Source organism: Salmo salar, unplaced genomic scaffold (genome assembly GCF_965601325.2).
Source record: "Salmo salar unplaced genomic scaffold, fSalSal1 ptg000384l, whole genome shotgun sequence".
In the NCBI taxonomy this organism is placed as follows: Eukaryota; Metazoa; Chordata; class Actinopteri; order Salmoniformes; family Salmonidae; genus Salmo; species Salmo salar.
In genome coordinates, this window is record NW_027675369.1 from 465,001 (window position 1) to 482,500 (window position 17,500).

The 17,500-nt window shown below is 40.0% G+C and overlaps 1 protein-coding gene across 1 annotated transcript; it reads right to left on the reverse strand.

The window, feature by feature from the left end:
* Nucleotides 1-7,537: 7,537 nt before the first annotated feature.
* On the reverse strand, nt 7,538-16,968 carry LOC145875941 (NLR family CARD domain-containing protein 3-like). Its single transcript, XM_082971713.1, has 3 exons — nt 16,730-16,968; nt 14,143-16,349; nt 7,538-7,964 (listed from the first exon to the last, which is right to left on the reverse strand). The coding sequence occupies exons 1-2, from the start codon at nt 16,941-16,943 to the stop codon at nt 14,548-14,550; spliced, it is 2,016 nt and encodes a 671-aa protein (XP_082827839.1). The 5' UTR covers nt 16,944-16,968; the 3' UTR covers nt 7,538-7,964; nt 14,143-14,547.
* Between the last annotated feature and the right edge of the window lie 532 nt (nt 16,969-17,500).

Sequence of the window (17,500 nt, forward strand, 5' to 3'; positions counted from 1 at the left end):
ATATTCAGATATATCAGTCATGAAACCTGCAATATCTATTTAGAAATTAATGTATCATATTATAAATTACAAATTATCAACGTTTTGCCTGCAGATAGAAACATGTATAATACAAATAATTGAGTAGACTGACCAGACCAGTTTAAAAGCAGTATCTGTCAAAAGACAGACAGTGAGGTATCAGATTTAGATTGGATTGAGCATACAGTCCACACCATATCCATTTTGACAGTGAAGATAACATTTTAAATGTGGCTCTAAACTCCAACATTTTGGATTTCAGATCAAATGTTTCATGAGGTGACAGTATATAATGTCACCTTTTATTTGAGGATATTTTCATACATATCTGTTTCACCATTTAGAAAAATGAAAGCACTTTATGCATCTAGTCCCCTATTTAAAGAAGTCATATGTTTTCTGACCAATTCACTTAAACCTGTTAGGGCTAGGGGGCAGTATTGACACGGCTGGATAAAAAACGTACCCGATTTAATCTGGTTACTACTCCTGCCCAGTAACTAGAATATGCATATAATTATTGGCTTTGGATAGAAAACACCCTAACGTTTCTAAAACTGTTTGAATGGTGTCTGTGAGTATAACAGAACTCCTATGGCAGGCGAAAACCTGAGAAGATTTCAAGCAGGAAGTGGCCTGTCTGAGAAGTAGTGTTTCATCTTGGCTCTTTTTATTGGAGACTCAGGATCTGTGCAATAACGTGACACTTCCTACGGCTTCCATAGGGTCTCAGAGCCCGGGAAAAAGTTGAACGATATCGAGGCAGGCTCTGGCTGAAACACTTTATCGCTTTTGGCAAGTGGCCACTCAGAGTACTATGGGCTTAGGCGCGTGCCCGCTTCGACCGAATGATTTCTTTTCCTTTGTCTGTTTAGCTAAAAGCAGATTCCCGGTCGGAATATTATCGCTTTTTTATGAGAAAAATGGCATAAAAATTTATTTTAAACAGCGGTTGACATGCTTCGAAGTACGGTAATGGAATATTTAGAATTTTTTTGTCACGAATTGCGCCATGCGCGCGAGCTGATTTACCATTTCGGATAGTGTCTGGGACGCACGAACAAAACGCCGCTATTCGGATATAACGATGGATTATTTTGGACCAAACCAACATTTGTTATTGAAGTAGAAGTCCTGGGAGTGCATTCTGACGAAGACAACAAAGGTAATAACATTTTTCTTATAGTAAATCTGACTTTGATGAGTGCTAAACTTGCTGGGTTTCTAAATAGCTAGCCCTGTGATGCCGGGCTATCTACTGAGAATATTGCAAAATGTGCTTTCAACGAAAAGCTATTTTAAAATCGGACATATCGAGTGCATAGAGGAGTTCTGTATCTATAATTCTTAAAATAATTGTTATGCTTTTTGTGAACGTTTATCGTGAGTAATTTAGTAAATTCACCGGCAGTGTTCGGTGGGAATTCTAGTCACATGCTAGTCACATGCTAATGTAAAAAGCTGGTTTTTGATATAAATATGAACTTGATTGAACAAAACATGCATGTATTGTATAACATAATGTCCTAGGGTTGTCATCTGATGAAGATCATCAAAGGTTAGTGCTACATTTAGCTGTGGTTTGGGTTTATGTGACATTATATGCTAGCTTGAAAAATGGGTGTCTGATTATTTCTGGCTGGGTACTCTGCTGACATAATCTAATGTTTTGCTTTCGTTGTAAAACCTTTTTGAAATCGGACAGTGTGGTTAGATTAACGAGAGTCTTATCTTTAAAATGGTGTAAAATAGTCATATTTTTTTAAAATTGAAGTAATATCATATCTAAGGTATTTGAATAACGCGCCACAGGATTCAACTGGCTGTTGAGTAGGTGGGACGCAAGCGTCCCACCTAGCCCATAGAGGTTAAAGTGTGTTAAATTAGTCAAAGGTTTAGTATTTGGTCCCATATTCTTTGACTGCAATGACTACATCAAGCCTGTGACTGCCATGATTGAGAAAGATCATGAATAATAATGAGTGAGAGAGTTACAGAGGCTGCAACAAAACATGCTAACCTCTCACCATTACCAATAACAGAGGCTACAACAAAACATGCTAACCTCTCACCATTACCAATAACAGAGGCTACAACAAAACATGCTAACCTCTCACCATTACCAATAACAGAGGCTACAACAAAACATGCTAACCTCTCACCATTACCAATAACAGAGGATACAACAAAACATGCTAACCTCTCACCATTACCAATAACAGAGGCTACAACAAAACATGCTAACCTCTCACCATTACCAATAACAGAGGCTACAACAAAACATGCTAACCTCTCACCATTACCAATAACAGAGGCTACAACAAAACATGCTAACCTCTCACCATTACCAATAACAGAGACTACAACAAAACATGCTAACCTCTCACCATTACCAATAACAGAGGATACAACAAAACATGCTAACCTCTCACCATCACCAATGTATTTATTTATAAGCACCTCACATTGTGGTTACTCACTACTTGGTAGATATTCCCTCAGCGAAGTATGGCAGTTCCATGCAGGTTTCCTCACCAAGTCCAAGGCAGCACAGCTACCCATGCAGACAGTACTCCTTAGCCGTAGCCGATATCCCCATGGCAACACGAACTCGTTAAACTTCCCAAGCAATTATCTCCCGGTGTCAGACGATGCTAGGCTAACCTCTAGGCTGGCTAATACCTCCACGACGAGACGGTAGCTTCAGTCTTTACTAAGTTTTAGCTAAATTATAACAACTCTTTTATTAAATAAAACATGTATTTCCCTTCATGTCTTAGTAGCTATGGGTTTTGTTGTAGTTCTGTCGTCTTCTTTTATAATTTTTCTTCACCAACCGTCCTGAGGTAAAACGTCCATCCTTTCATCAACGTCTTTTTCCCTCCCGTTAACCAGGTCAACTCCCATTGGCCACAACTTAACAAGCGACCTTATTGGTCAAAACGTAAACTTCAAAGTAAAACAAACTATTCACTTATACATTAAATAAATATTTCTTCAAAAAGCATAATGCATTAACAACATTACAGTTTAGGAGCAATTCAATCATCTTTTAAATATAATACCAATTCATTATAACAAATAAACTCAATACTTGGTTCAAACAAGGGTATTACACAAACATACAGTCAATAATACAGTAGAAAAATAAGTCTATATACAATGTGAGCAAATGAAGTGAAATAAGGGAGGTAAAGGCAAAAAAAGGCCATGGTGGCAAAGTAAATACAATATAGCAAGTAAAACACTGGAATGGTAGATATGCAGTGGAAGAAAGTGCAAAGTAGAAATATAAATAATGGGGTGCAAAGGAGCTAAATAAATAAATACAGTAGGGGAAGAAGTAGTTGGGCTAAATTATAGATGGGCTATGTACAGGTGCAGTAATCTGTGAGCTGCTCTGACAGCTGGTGCTTAAAGCTAGTGAGGGAGATAAGTGTTTCGAGTTTTAGAGATTTTTGTAGTTCGTTCCAGTCATTGGCAGCAGATAACTGGAAGAAGAGGCGGCCGAAGGAGGAATTGGCTTTGGGGGTGACCAGAGAGATACACCTGCTGGAGCGCGTGCTACAGGTGGGTGCTGCTATGGTGACCAGTGAGCGGAGATAAGGGGGGACTTTACCTAGCAGGGTCTTGTAGATGACCTGGAGCCAGTGGGTTTAGCAACGAGTATGAAGCGAGGGCCAGCCAACGAGAGCGTACAGGTCGCAGTGGTGGGTAGTACAGTGGGGGAAAAAAGTATTTGATCCCCTGCTGATTTTGTACGTTTGCCCACTTACAAAGAAATGATCAGTCTATAATTTTAATGGTAGGTTTATTTGAACAGTGAGAGACAGAATAACAGCAAAAAAATCCAGAAAATACGCATGTTAAAAATGTTATACAATTATTTGCATTTTAATGAGGGAAATAAGTATTTGACCCCCTCTCAATCAGAAAGATTCAAGTCATTAAGGTTTCGAGGCTGACGTTTGGCAACTCGAAACCTTCAGCTCCCTCCACAGATTTTCTATGGGATTAAGGTCTGGAGACTGGCTAGGCCACTCCAGGACCTTAATGTGCTTCTTCTTGAGCCACTCCTTTGTTGCCTTGGCCGTGTGTTTTGGGTCATTGTCATGCTGGAATACCCATCCACGACCCATTTTCAATGCCCTGGCTGAGGGAAGGAGGTTCTCACCCAAGATTTGACGGTACATGGCCCCGTCCATCGTCCCTTTGATGCAGTGAAGTTGTCCTGTCCCCTTAGCAGAAAAACACCCCTTTAGCATAATGTTTCCACCTCCATGTTTGATGGTAGAGATGGTGTACTTGGGGTCATAGGCAGCATTCCTCCTCCTCCAAACACAGCGAGTTGAGTTGATGTCAAAGAGCTCCATTTTGGTCTCATCTGACCACAACATTTTCACCCAGTTGTCCTCTTAATCATTCAGATGTTCATTGGCAAACTTCAGACGGGCATGTATATGTATTCTTGCGCAGGGGGACCTTGCTGGCGCTGCAGGATTTCAGTCCTTCACGGCGTAGTGTGTTACCAATTGTTTTCTTGGTGACTATGGTCCCAGCTGCCTTGAGATCATTGACAAGATCCTCCCGTGGAGTTCTGGGCTGATTCCTCACCGTTCTCAATCATTGCAACTCCACGAGGTGAGATCTTGCATGGAGCCCCAGGCCGAGGGATATTGACAGTTATTTTGTGTTTCTTCCATTTGCGAATAATCGCACCAAATGTTGTCACCTTCTCACCAAGCTGCTTGGCGATGGTCGTGTAGCCCATTCCAGCCTTGTGTAGGTCTACAATCTTGTCCCTGACATCCTTGAAGAGCTCTTTGGTCTTGGCCATGGTGGAGAGTTTGGAATCTGATTGATTGATTGCTTCTGTGGACAGGTGTCTTTTTTTACAGGTAACAAGTTGCGGTTAGGAGCACTCCCTTTAAGAGTGTGCTCCTAATCTCAGCTCGTTACCTGTATAAAAGACACCTGGGAGCCAGAAATCTTTCTGATTGAGAGGGGGTCAAATACTTATTTCCCTCATTAAAATGCAAATCAATTTATAACATTTCTGACATTAGTTTTTCTGGATGTTTTTGTTGTTATTCTGTCTCTCACTGTTCAAATAAACCTACCATTAACCTGTTAGGGCTAGGGGGCAGCATTTGCACGTCTGGATAAAAAAAATGTACCCGATTTAATCTGGTTACTAATCCTACCCAGTAACTAGAATATGCATATACTTATTATATATGGATAGAAAACACTCTAAAGTTTCTAAAACTGTTTGAATGGTGTCTGTGAGTATAACAGAACTCATTTGGCAGGCAAAACCCTGAGACATTTTCTGACAGGAAGTGGATACCTGATGTGTTGTATTGACTTTAAACCTATCCCATTGAAAAACACAGGGGCTGAGGAATATTTTGGCACTTCCTATTGCTTCCACTAGATGTCACCAGCCTTTACAAAGTGTTTTGAGTCTTCTGGAGGGAGATCTGACCGAACAAGAGCCATGGAACGATGATGTCCCATTAGACACCTGGCGCGCGAGTTCATGTTGGGTACCCTCGTTCCAATACGTTATAAAAGAGTATGCATTCGTCCACCTTGAATATTATTCATGTTCTGGTTAAAAAAGGCCCTAATGATTTATGCTATACAACGTTTGACATGTTTGAACGAACGGAAATATATTTTTTCCCCTCGTTCATGACGAGAAGTCCGGCTGGCTTAGATCATGTGCTAACAAGACGGAGATTTTTGGACATAAATGATGAGCTTTTTTGAACAAAACTACATTCGTTATGGACCTGTGATACCTGGAAGTGACATCTGATGAAGAGAATCAAAGGTAATGGATTATTTACATAGTATTTTCGATTTTAGATCTCCCCAACATGACGTCTAGTCTGTATCGCAACGCGTATTTTTCTGGGCGCAGTGCTCAGATTATTGCAAAGTGTGATTTCCCAGTAAGGTTATTTTTAAATCTGGCAAGTTGATTGCGTTCAAGAGATGTAAATCTATAATTCTTTAAATGACAATATAATATTTTACCAATGTTTTCTAATTTTAATTATTTAATTTGTGACGCTGACTTGACTGCCGGTTATTGGAGGGAAACGATTTCCTCAACATCAATGCCATAGTAAAACGCTGTTTTTGGATATAAATATGAACTTGATAGAACTAAAAATGCATGCATTGTCTAACATAATGTCCTAGGAGTGTCATCTGATGGAGATTGTAAAAGGTTAGTGCATCATTTTAGCTGGTTTTATGGTTTTGGTGACCCTGTCTTTGACTTGACAAAACATTACACACAACTCTTGTAAATGTACTGTCCTAACATACTCTAAATTTATGCTTTCGCCGTAAAACCTTTTTGAAATCGTAAAACGTGGTTAGATTAAGGAGATGTTTATCTTTCAAATGGTGTAAAATAGTTGTATTTTTTTAAAATTTGAATTTTGACATTTATTTGGATTCAAATTTGCCGCTCTTGAAATGCACCTGCTGTTGATGGAGTGCACCACGGGTGGCACGCTAGCGTCCCACCTAGCCCATAGAGGTTAAAATTATAGACTGATCCTTTCTTTGTCAGTGGGCAAACGTACAAAATCAGCATGGGATCAAATACTTTTTTCCCCCACTGTATATGGGGCTTTGGTGACAAAACGGATGGCACTGTGATAGACTGCATCCAATTTATTGAGTAGGGTATTGGAGGCTATTTTGTAAATGACATCGCCGAAGTCGAGGATCGGTAGGATGGTCATTTTTATAAGGGTATGTTTGGCAGCATGAGTGAAGGATGCTATGTTGTGAAATAGGAAGCCAATTCTAGATTTAACTTTGGAGTGGAGATGCTTATAGTGAGTCTGGAAGGAGAGTTTACAGTCTAACCAGACACCTAGGTATTTGTAGTTGTCCACATATTCTAAGTCAGAACCGTCCAGAGTAGTGATGCTGGACAGGCGGGCAGGTGCAGGCAGCGATCGGTTGAAGACCATGCATTTAGTTTTACTTGTATTTAAGAGCAGTTGGAGGCCACGGAAGGAGAGTTGTATGGCATTGAAGCTCGTCTGGTTAGTTAGTTAACACAGTGTCCAAAGAAGGGCCAGAAGTATACAGAATAACACCAATAACAGAGGAGGTCTGATCTTTGTGCCTCTGTAACTTTCTCATTTATCATTATTCACGATTCATTCATGATTATTCATAATCATGGTAGCATCCACATGAATGTAGAAGTGTTCAGAAACATCTTCTATTCTTACTGACAATACAAGTGAAGTGACTCCAAAATGACAGGACATTATTCACCAATCAGTTTCTATTAGGAAAAACATCATCCAAAACACAACCAAAACAAACTGAAAAATGCATTCAACAAGTTAGTAGAATCACAAGCTTGATGTAATCACTGCAGGCATGGAACATGGGACTAAATACTAAACTTATGACAACTTTAATACAATATAAGTAAATTTGTCCAAATAATTAAGACTTCTTCAAATGGGAGAACTACGTACAGAAAGTGCTTTAATTTCTAAACGGTAAAACAGATATGTATGAAAATACCGTCAAATAAAAGGTGACATTCTGTAAGGTCACCTAATATGAAACATCTCAAATCCAAAATGCTGGAGGATAGCACCAAATGTAAAACTGTAAGCTTCACTGTCCAAACACATATGGTGTGGACTATGTGTCCCTGGTAAACACATGTGGATCTGGTGAACAGTTATCACTTGTTGACCAACTACAGGAATACTGACCTCAGAGTCTCCAGTTTACAGTGGGGATTCCCCAGTCCAGCAGAGACCAGCTTCACTCCTGAATCCTTCAGGTCATTGTTACTCAGGTCCAGCTCTCTCAGGTGTGAGGGGTTTGACCTCAGAGCTGAGACCAGAGAAGCACAGCCTTCCTCTGTGACTAGACAGCCTGACAGCCTGCAAAGAGTCAAATCAAATTAAAATCACACTGCTATGCTTTGGTGGTGAAAATAGTGGCAGTATAATTTTTCAACATTTTTCAGATATCAGTGTCCTGAAACCTGCCATATCTATTCGTAAATTAATGTATCATCATTAAAAATGACAAATGATCAAAGTATTGCCTGCAGATAGAAACATGTATAGTACAAATATTTGAGTAGACTGACCAGACCAGTTTAAAAGCAGTATCAGTCAAAAGACAGACAGTGAGGTATCAGATTTAGATTGTATTGAGTATACAGTCCACACCATATCTATTTTGACAGTGAAGCTAACATTTTAAATGTGGCTCTATACTCCAACATTTTGGATTTCAGATCAAATGTTTCATATGAGGTGACAGTATATAATGTCACCTTTTATTTGAGGGTATTTTAATACATACAGTTGAAGTCAGAAGTTTACATATACCTTAGCCAAATGCATTTAAACTCAATTTTTACAATTCCTGACATTTAATCCTAATAAAAATTCCCTGGCTTAGGTCAGTTAGGATCACCACTTTATTTTAAGAATGTGAAATGTCAGAATAATAGTAGAGAGAATGATTAATTTCAGCTTTTATTTCTTTCATCACATTCCCAGTGGGTCAGAAGTTTACATACACTCAATTAGTATTTGGTAGCATTGCCTTTAAATGGTTTAACTTGGGTTAAACGTTTCGGGTAGCCTTCTACAAGCTTCCCACAATAAGTTGGGTGAATTTTGGCCCATTCCTCCTGACAGAGCTGGTGTAACTGAGTCAGGTTTGTAGGCCTCTTGCTCGCACACGCTTTTTCAGTTCTGCCCACAAATTTTCTATAGGATTGAGGTCAAGGTTTTGTGATGGCCACTCCAATACCTTGACTTTGTTGTCCAAACCTGTTAGGGCTAGGGGGCAGTATTTGCACGGCTGGATAAATTGTTTTTACCCGATTTAATCTGCTTACTAATCCTACCCAGTAACTAGAATATGCATATACTTATTATATATGGATAGAAAACACTCTAAAGTTTCTAAAACTGTTTGAATGGTGTCTGTGAGTATAACAGAACTCATTTGGCAGGCAAAACCCTGAGACATTTTCTGACAGGAAGTGGATACCTGATGTGTTGTATTACCTTTAAACCTATGCCATTGAAAAACACAGGGGCTGAGGAATATTTTGGCACTTCCTATTGCTTCCACTAGATGTCACCAGCCTTTACAAAGTGTTTTGAGTCTTCTGGAGGGAGATCTGACCGAACAAGAGCCATGGAACGATGATGGCCCATTAGACACCTGGCGCGCGAGTTCATGTTGGGTACCCTCGTTCCAATACGTTATAAAAGAGTATGCATTCGTCCACCTTGAATATTATTCATGTTCTGGTTAAAAAAGGCCCTAATGATTTATGCTATACAACGTTTGACATGTTTGAACGAACGTAAATATATTTTTTCCCCTCGTTCATGAAGTGAAGTCCGGCGGGCTTAGATCATGTGCTAACAAGACGGAGATTTTTGGACATAAATGATGAGCTTTTTTGAACAAAACTACATTCGTTATGGACCTGTGATACCTGGAAGTGACATCTGATGAAGAGAATCAAAGGTAATGGATTATTTACATAGTATTTTCGATTTTAGATCTCCCCAACATGACGACTAGTCTGTATCGCAACGCGTATTTTTCTGGGCGCAGTGCTCAGATTATTGCAAAGTGTGATTTCCCAGTAAGGTTATTTTTAAATCTGGCAAGTTGATTGCGTTCAAGAGATGTAAATCTATAATTCTTTAAATGACAATATAATATTTTACCAATGTTTTCTAATTTTAATTATTTAATTTGTGATGCTGACTTGACTGCCGGTTATTGGAGGGAAACGATTTCCTCAACATCAATGCCATAGTAAAACGCTGTTTTTGGATATAAATATGAACTTGATAGAACTAAAAATGCATGCATTGTCTAACATAATGTCCTAGGAGTGTCATCTGATGGAGATTGTAAAAGGTTAGTGCATCATTTTAGCTGGTTTTATGGTTTTGGTGACCCTGTCTTTGAATTGACAAAACATTACACACAAATCTCTTAAATGTATTGTCCTAACATACTCTAAATTTATGATTTCGCCGTGAAACCTTTTTGAAATCGTAAAACGTGGTTAGATTAAGGAGATGTTTATCTTTCAAAGGGTGTAAAATAGTTGTATGTTTGAAAAATTTGAATTTTGACATTTATTTGGATTCAAATTTGCCGCTCTTGAAATGCACCTGCTGTTGATGGAGTGCACCACGGGTGGGACGCCTGCGTCCCACCTAGCCCATAGAGGTTAATCCATTTTGCCACAACTTTGGAAGTATGCTTGGGGTCATTGTCCATTTGGAAGACCCATTTGTGACCAAGCTTTAACTTCCTGACTGATGTCTCGAGATGTTGCTTCAATATATCCACAATTTTCCTGCCTCATGATGCCATCTATTTTGTGAAGTGCGCCAGTCCCTCCTGCAGCAAATCACCCCCACAACATGATGCTGCCACCGCCGTGCTTCACAGTTGGGATGGTATGATGGCTGTGTGGTCCCATGGTGTTTAGACTTGCGTGCTATTGATTGAACGTGTTACCTTCAGGCGTTTGGAAATTGCTCCCAAGGATGAAGCAGACTTGTGGAGGTCTACAATTTTTTTTTCTGAGATTTTGGCTGATTCCTTTTCATTTTCCCATGATGTCAAGCAAAGAGGCACTGAGTTTGAAGGTAGGCCTTGAAATACATCCAAATTATGTCAAATAGTCTATCAGATGCTTCTAAAGCCATGACATAATTTTCTGGAATTTTCCAAGCTGTTTAAAGGCACAGTCAACTTAGTGTATGTAAACTTCTGACCCACTGGAATTGTGATACAGTGAATTATAAGTGAAATAATCTGTCTGTAATCAATTGTTTCAAAAATTACTTGTGTCATGCACAAAGTAGATGTCCTAACCGACTTGCCAAAACTATATAGTTTGTTAACAAGAAATTTGTGGAGAGGTTCAAAAACACGTTTTAATGACTCCAACCTAAGTGTATGTACACTTCCGACTTCAACTGTATGTGTTTCACGATTAAAAATTAAATTCTGATGATGCCATGATTAAGAAAAATCATGAATGAATCATGAATCTGAATGAGTGACAAAGTTAAGAGGCTAAAACAAAACATGCTAACCTCTCACCATTACCAATAACAGAGGATACAACAAAACATGCTAACCTCTCACCATTACCAATAACAGAGGCTACAACAAAACATGCTAACCTCTCACCATTACCAATAACAGAGGCTACAACAAAACATGCTAACCTCTCACCACTACCAATAACAGAGGCTACAACAAAACATGCTAACCTCTCACCATTACCAATAGCAGAGGCTACAACAAAACATGCTAACCTCTCACCATTACCAATAGCAGAGGCTACAACAAAACATGCTAACCTCTCACCATTACCAATAGCAGAGGCTACAACAAAACATGCTAACCTCTCACCATTACCAATAACAGAGGCTACAACAAAACATGCTAACCTCTCACCACTACCAATAACAGAGGCTACAACAAAACATGCTAACCTCTCACCATTACCAATAACAGAGGCTACAACAAAACATGCTAACCTCTCACCATTACCAATAACAGAGGCTACAACAAAACATGCTAACCTCTCACCATTACCAATAACAGAGGCTACAACAAAACATGCTAACCTCTCACCATTACCAATAACAGAGGCTACAACAAAACAGCTAACGTCTCACCATTACCAATTACAGAGGCTACAACAAAACATGCTAACCTCTCACCACTACCAATAACAGAGGCTACAACAAAACATGCTAACCTCTCACCATTACCAATAACAGAGGCTACAACAAAACATGCTAACCTCTCACCATTACCAATAACAGAGGCTACAAGAAAACATGCTAACCTCTCACCATTACCAATAACAGAGGGGGTCTGATCATTGTGCCTCTGTAACTTTCTCATTCATCATCATTCTCGATTCATTCTTATTCTTACTGACAATACAAGTGAAGTGACTCCAAAATGACAGGATATTATTCACCAATCAGTTTCTATTAGGAAAAACAAAATCCAAAATACAATCAAAACAAACTGCAAATGAATTCAACAAGTTTGTAGAATCACAAGCTTGATGTAATCACTTCAGGCATGGAATATGGGACCAAATACTAAACTTATGGCTACTTTAATACAATATAAGTGAATTTGTCCAAATAATTAAGACTTCTTCAAATGAACTACAGTGCTTTGCAAAAGTATTCATCCCCCTTGGCGTTTTTCCCATTTTGTTACAACCTGTAATTTAAATTGATTTTATTTGGATTTCATGTAATGGACAAACACAAAATAGTCCAAATTGGTCAAGAGAAATAAAAAAAATGACTTGTTTAAAAAATAAAGTTAAAAACAGAAAAGTGGTGTGTGCATATGTATTCACCCCCTTTGCTATGAAGCCCATAAATAATATCTGGTGCAACCAATTACCTTCAGAAGTCACATCATTAGTTAAATAAACTCCACATGTGTGCAATCTAAGTGTCACATGATCTGTCATATGATCTCAGTATATATACACCTGTTCTGAAAGGCCCCAGAGTCTACAACACCACTAAGCAAGGGGCACCATCAAGCAAGCGGTACCATGAAGACCAAGGAGCTCTCCAAACAGGTCAGGGACAGAGTTGTGGAGAAGTACAGATCAGGGTTGGGCTATAAAAAAATATATGAAACTCTTAACATCCCACGGAGCACCATTAAATCCGTTATTAAAAAATGGATAGAATATGGCACCAAAACAAACCTGCCAAGAGAGGGCCGCCCACCAAAACTCACAGACCAGGCAAGGAGGGCATTAATCAGAGGCAACAAAGAGGCCAAAGATAACCCTGAAGGAGCTGCAAAGCTCCACAGCGGAGATTGGAGTATCTGTCCATAGGACCACTTTAAGCCGTACACTCCACAGATCTGGGCTTTACGGAAGAGTGGCCAGAAAAAAAGCCATTGCTTGAAGAAAATAAATAAGCAAACACATTTGGTGTTCACCAAAAGGCATGTGGCAGACTCCCCAAACATATGGAAGAAGGTACTCTGGTTAGATGAGACTAAAATTGAGCTTTTTGGCCATCAAGGAAAACGCTATGTCTGGTGCAAACCCAACACCTCGCATCACCCCGAGAACCGCATCCCCACAGTGAAGCATGGTGGTGGCAGCATCATGCTGTGGGTTTGTTTTTCATCGGCAGGGACTGGGAAACTGGTCAGAATTGAAGGAATGATGGATGGTGCTAGATACAGGGAAATCCTTGAGGGAAAGCTGTTTCAGTCTTCCAGAGATGTAAGACTGCTAAAGCAACACTCGAGTGGTTTAAGGGGACAAATGTAACTGTTTTGTAATGGCCTAGTCAAAGCCCAGACCTCAATCCAATTGAGAATCTGTGGTATGACTTACAGATTGCTGTACACCAGCGGAACCCATCCAACTTGAAGGAGCTGGAGCAGTTTTGCCTTGAAAAATGGGCGAAAATCCCAGTGGCTAGATGTGCCAAGCTTATGGAGACATTCCCCAAGAGAGTAGCAGCTGTAATAGCTGCAAAAGGTGACTCTACAAAGTTTTGTCTTTGGGGGAGTGAATAGTTAAGCACGGTCAAGTTCTCTTTTTTTTCTTATTTCTTGTTTGTTTCACAATTAAAATATTTTGCATCTTCAAAGTGGTAGGCATGTTTTGTAAATCAAATGATACAAACCCCCAAAAATCTATTTTAATTCCAGGTTGTAAGGCAAACAAAAAGGAAAAATGCCATGGGGGTGAATACTTTTGCAAGCCACTGTACATACATAAAATGGGACAACTAGATACATAAAATGCTTTCATTTGTAAACGGTAAAACAGATACGAATAGTCTCAAATAAAAGGTGACATTCTGTACTGTCAACTAATATGAAACATTTGATCTCAAATCCAAAATGCTGGAGCACAGCACCAAATGTAAAACTGTAAGCTTCACTGTCCAAACACATATGGTGTGGACTATGTGTGTCTGGTAAACACATGTGGATCTGGTGAACAGTTACCACTTGTTGACCAACTACAGGAATACTGACCTTAGAGTCTCCAGTTTACAGTGGTGATTCCCCAGTCCAGCAGAGAGCAGCTCCACTCCTGAATCCTTCAGGTCATTGTTACTCAGATCCAGCTCTCTCAGGTGTGAGGGGTTTGACTCCAGAGCTGAGACCAGAGAAGCACAGCCTTCCTCTGTGACTCCACAGCCTGACAGCCTGACAAAGAGATCATCATGACTTCACAAACACACTGTTAATTTAACACCAGTAGTGTAGAAGGACAACGGTAGATGCATGTGGTTCATATTCCCAAACAACATATAGATTCATCTTCCATCAATGCATTTAATCAATATGTTTTTCAATATACATATTATAATACATATTTTTCTCTAAACATAATATTTCTTCCTGATGAATACTTCTTATATATATTATATTATTTACTCACAGAGCAGCTCTGGAGGCTTTGACCACTGGCAGCAGCCTCAGAAGACCTTCCTCTGATCTGGAGAATTTCTTCAGGTCAAACACATCCAGCTCCTTTTCTGAAGTCAGCAACACAAAGACCAGAGCTGACCACTGTGCAGGTGACAGGTTGGCTTCTGAGAGACTTCCTGATCTCAGGTAGCTTTGGATCTCCTCCACTAGAGAATGGTCATTCAGTTCATTCAGACAGTGGAACAGATTGATGCTCCTCTCTGGAGAAAGATTCTCCCTGATCTTCTCCTTGATGTAGTTCACTGTGTCTTCATGGCTCTGTGAGCTGCTTCTTGTCTTTGTCAGTAGACCTCGTAAGTGCTTCTGATTGGACTCCAGTGAGAGTCCCAGAAGGAAGCGGAGGAAAAGGTCCAGGTTTCCTGTCTCACTTTGTAAGGCTTTATCCACAGCACTCTTGTAGACAGTAACTTCAGAATTGTCTCTGTACAGCAGAGAAAAGATGCTGGACTTTGTTTGCTGTTTGTCCATGAGATTCTCATTTTTGTTGATGAATGAGAGGAACACATACACAGCAGCCAGAAACTCCTGAATGCTCAGATGAACGAAGCAGTACACCTTGTCTTGGTACAGAACACATTCCTCTTTAAAGATCTGTGTGCACAATCCTGAGTACACAGAGGCTTCATTGACATCAATGCCAGCCTCTTTCAGGTCTTTTTCATAGAAAATCAGATTGCCCTTCACTAGCTGTTGAAAAGCCAGTTTTCCCAGTGACAGAATGCTCTCTTTATTCCAGTGTGGACCTGTCTCTTCTTTCCCAAGATACTTTTCATTCTTCTGTTTGGTATGAAACACCACAAGGTGTGTGTACATCTCAGTCAGAGTCTTGGGCATCTCTGCTCTCTTATGTTTCAGCATGTGTTCGAGGACTGTTGCAGAAATCCAACAGAAGACTGGAATGTGGCACATGATGTGGAGGCTCCTTGATGTCTTTATGTGTGAGATGATTCTGCTGGCCAGCTCCTCATCACTGAATCTCTTTCTGAAGTACTCCTCCTTCTGTGGGTCATTGAACCCTCGTACCTCTGTCACCTGGTCAACACACCCTGAAGGGATCTTATTGGCTGCTGCAGGTCGGGTAGTTATCCAGATGAGAGCAGAGGGAAGCAGATTTCCCTTGATGAGATTTGTCAGCAGAACATCCACTGAGGTTGACTCTGTGACGTCCCAACAGATCTTGTTCTTCTGGAAGTCTAGGGGCAGTCGGCACTCATCCAGACCATCAAAGATGAACAGAACTTTGTACTTGTTGTAGATGGAGATTCTTGATTGTTTGGTTTCCATTGAGAAGTGATTGACAAGTTCAATCAAAGTGTGTTTGTCCCCTTTCATCAAATTCAGCTCCCGAAAAGGGATTGAAAACACAAATTGAACATCCTGATTGGCTTTTCCTTCAGCCCAGTCCAGAATGAACTTCTGCACAGAGACTGTTTTTCCAATGCCAGCGACTCCCTTTGTCAGCACAGTTCTGATAAGTTTGTCTTGTCCAGTTAAGGGTTTGAAGATGTCGTTACATTTGACTGCAGTCTCTGGTCTTGCTTGTTTCCTGGTTGTTGTCTCAATCTGTCTCAGCTCATGTTCATTATTGACCTCTCCTGTTCCACCCTCTGTGATGTAGAGCTCTGTGTAGATCTTATTGAGAAGTGTTGGGTTTCCTTGTTTAGCGATCCCCTCAAATACACATTGAACCTTCTTCTTTAGATTAGATTTGAGTTCACGTTGGCAAATCACAGCAGGATCATCTGAATCTAGAAATAACACAGAGGATATTAATGTTACGTCTGTTTTAATGCCTACAGTATTGTAGGACTGTTATAACATTTTAAATTATAATCATTTATCCCCTTAACTGACTGTATAAATGTGTAAATGTTTTCATAATGCATTACAGACTGGTGTGACTGATTATATTATCATTGGTATTATTGATGGTATTATTAATGTTGTCTCTCTCTCTCTCTCTAAATTAATCACCACAACACATCCCTGCTGCTACTTGATGAGGTCACTAGGTGTTGTGTTAAGGCTGCGACAATATCATTGAGTTACACAGCTACTTTAGCTGTACTTTAGCTACAGCTTTTAAATGTTATAAAACAGCATTCAACATGAGGCAGACAGATCTTACATTTCTCCAGTGTGTCAGCAAGCTCCTTCTGGTTCATTTTTCTCAGGACGTGCAGTGTGATCTTCAGAGCCCCCTCTCTGGCACTGCTCTCCTGCTTCTCATCTTCAGCATCCACCACTTCCTCATCCTGCTTCTGACTCTCAAAGCATTCTGGGAGTTCAGGACCAAGAATCCTCTTGAACATCTTCAGCTCGTTCTTCACAAATGTCGTCATTTTCTCTTCAAGCAACTAAAATAAATAAAGTAAATAAGTTAAGCAAGAGAAGAAATGCTTTCTCATTAACACATTAATGAATAATTGACAGATCAACTTTACTTGAGGAAAACAAAAACAAATGTACATAACAGGACCACATACACTGAATATAGAGTCCAGGTCTGTTTGATGACTCTGGGAAGACCGACCACTGAGAATCTCTGACTCTGATCTCTCCTGTTGGTTTCTGTGGACAAAACATGAGATTACATCTCCTCATCCAGGGAGTGAGTGAGTACGGACAGACAAACAGACAGACATAGACAGAAAGCGGGACAGACAGTCAGAGACAGACAGACAGACAGAGACACAGACAGAAAGAGACAGAGAGACAGACAGACAGAGACAGACAGACAAACAGAGACACAGATAGAAAGAGACAGAGAGACAGACAGTCAGAGACAGACAGAGACACAGACAGACAGACAGACAGACAGACAGACAGACAGACAGACAGACAGACAGACAGACAGACAGACAGACAGAAAGTGGGACAGACAAACAGAGATAGACAG

Coding starts and splice junctions, on each gene's coding strand:
- LOC145875941 (XM_082971713.1), bottom strand. CDS start 16,943: ATGACGACATTTGTGAAGAACGAGCTGAAGATGTTCAAGAGGATTCTT. Junction 16,350..16,729: donor TGCTGACACACTGGAGAAAT/GTAAGATCTGTC, acceptor TGTTATTTCTAG/ATTCAGATGATCCTGCTGTG.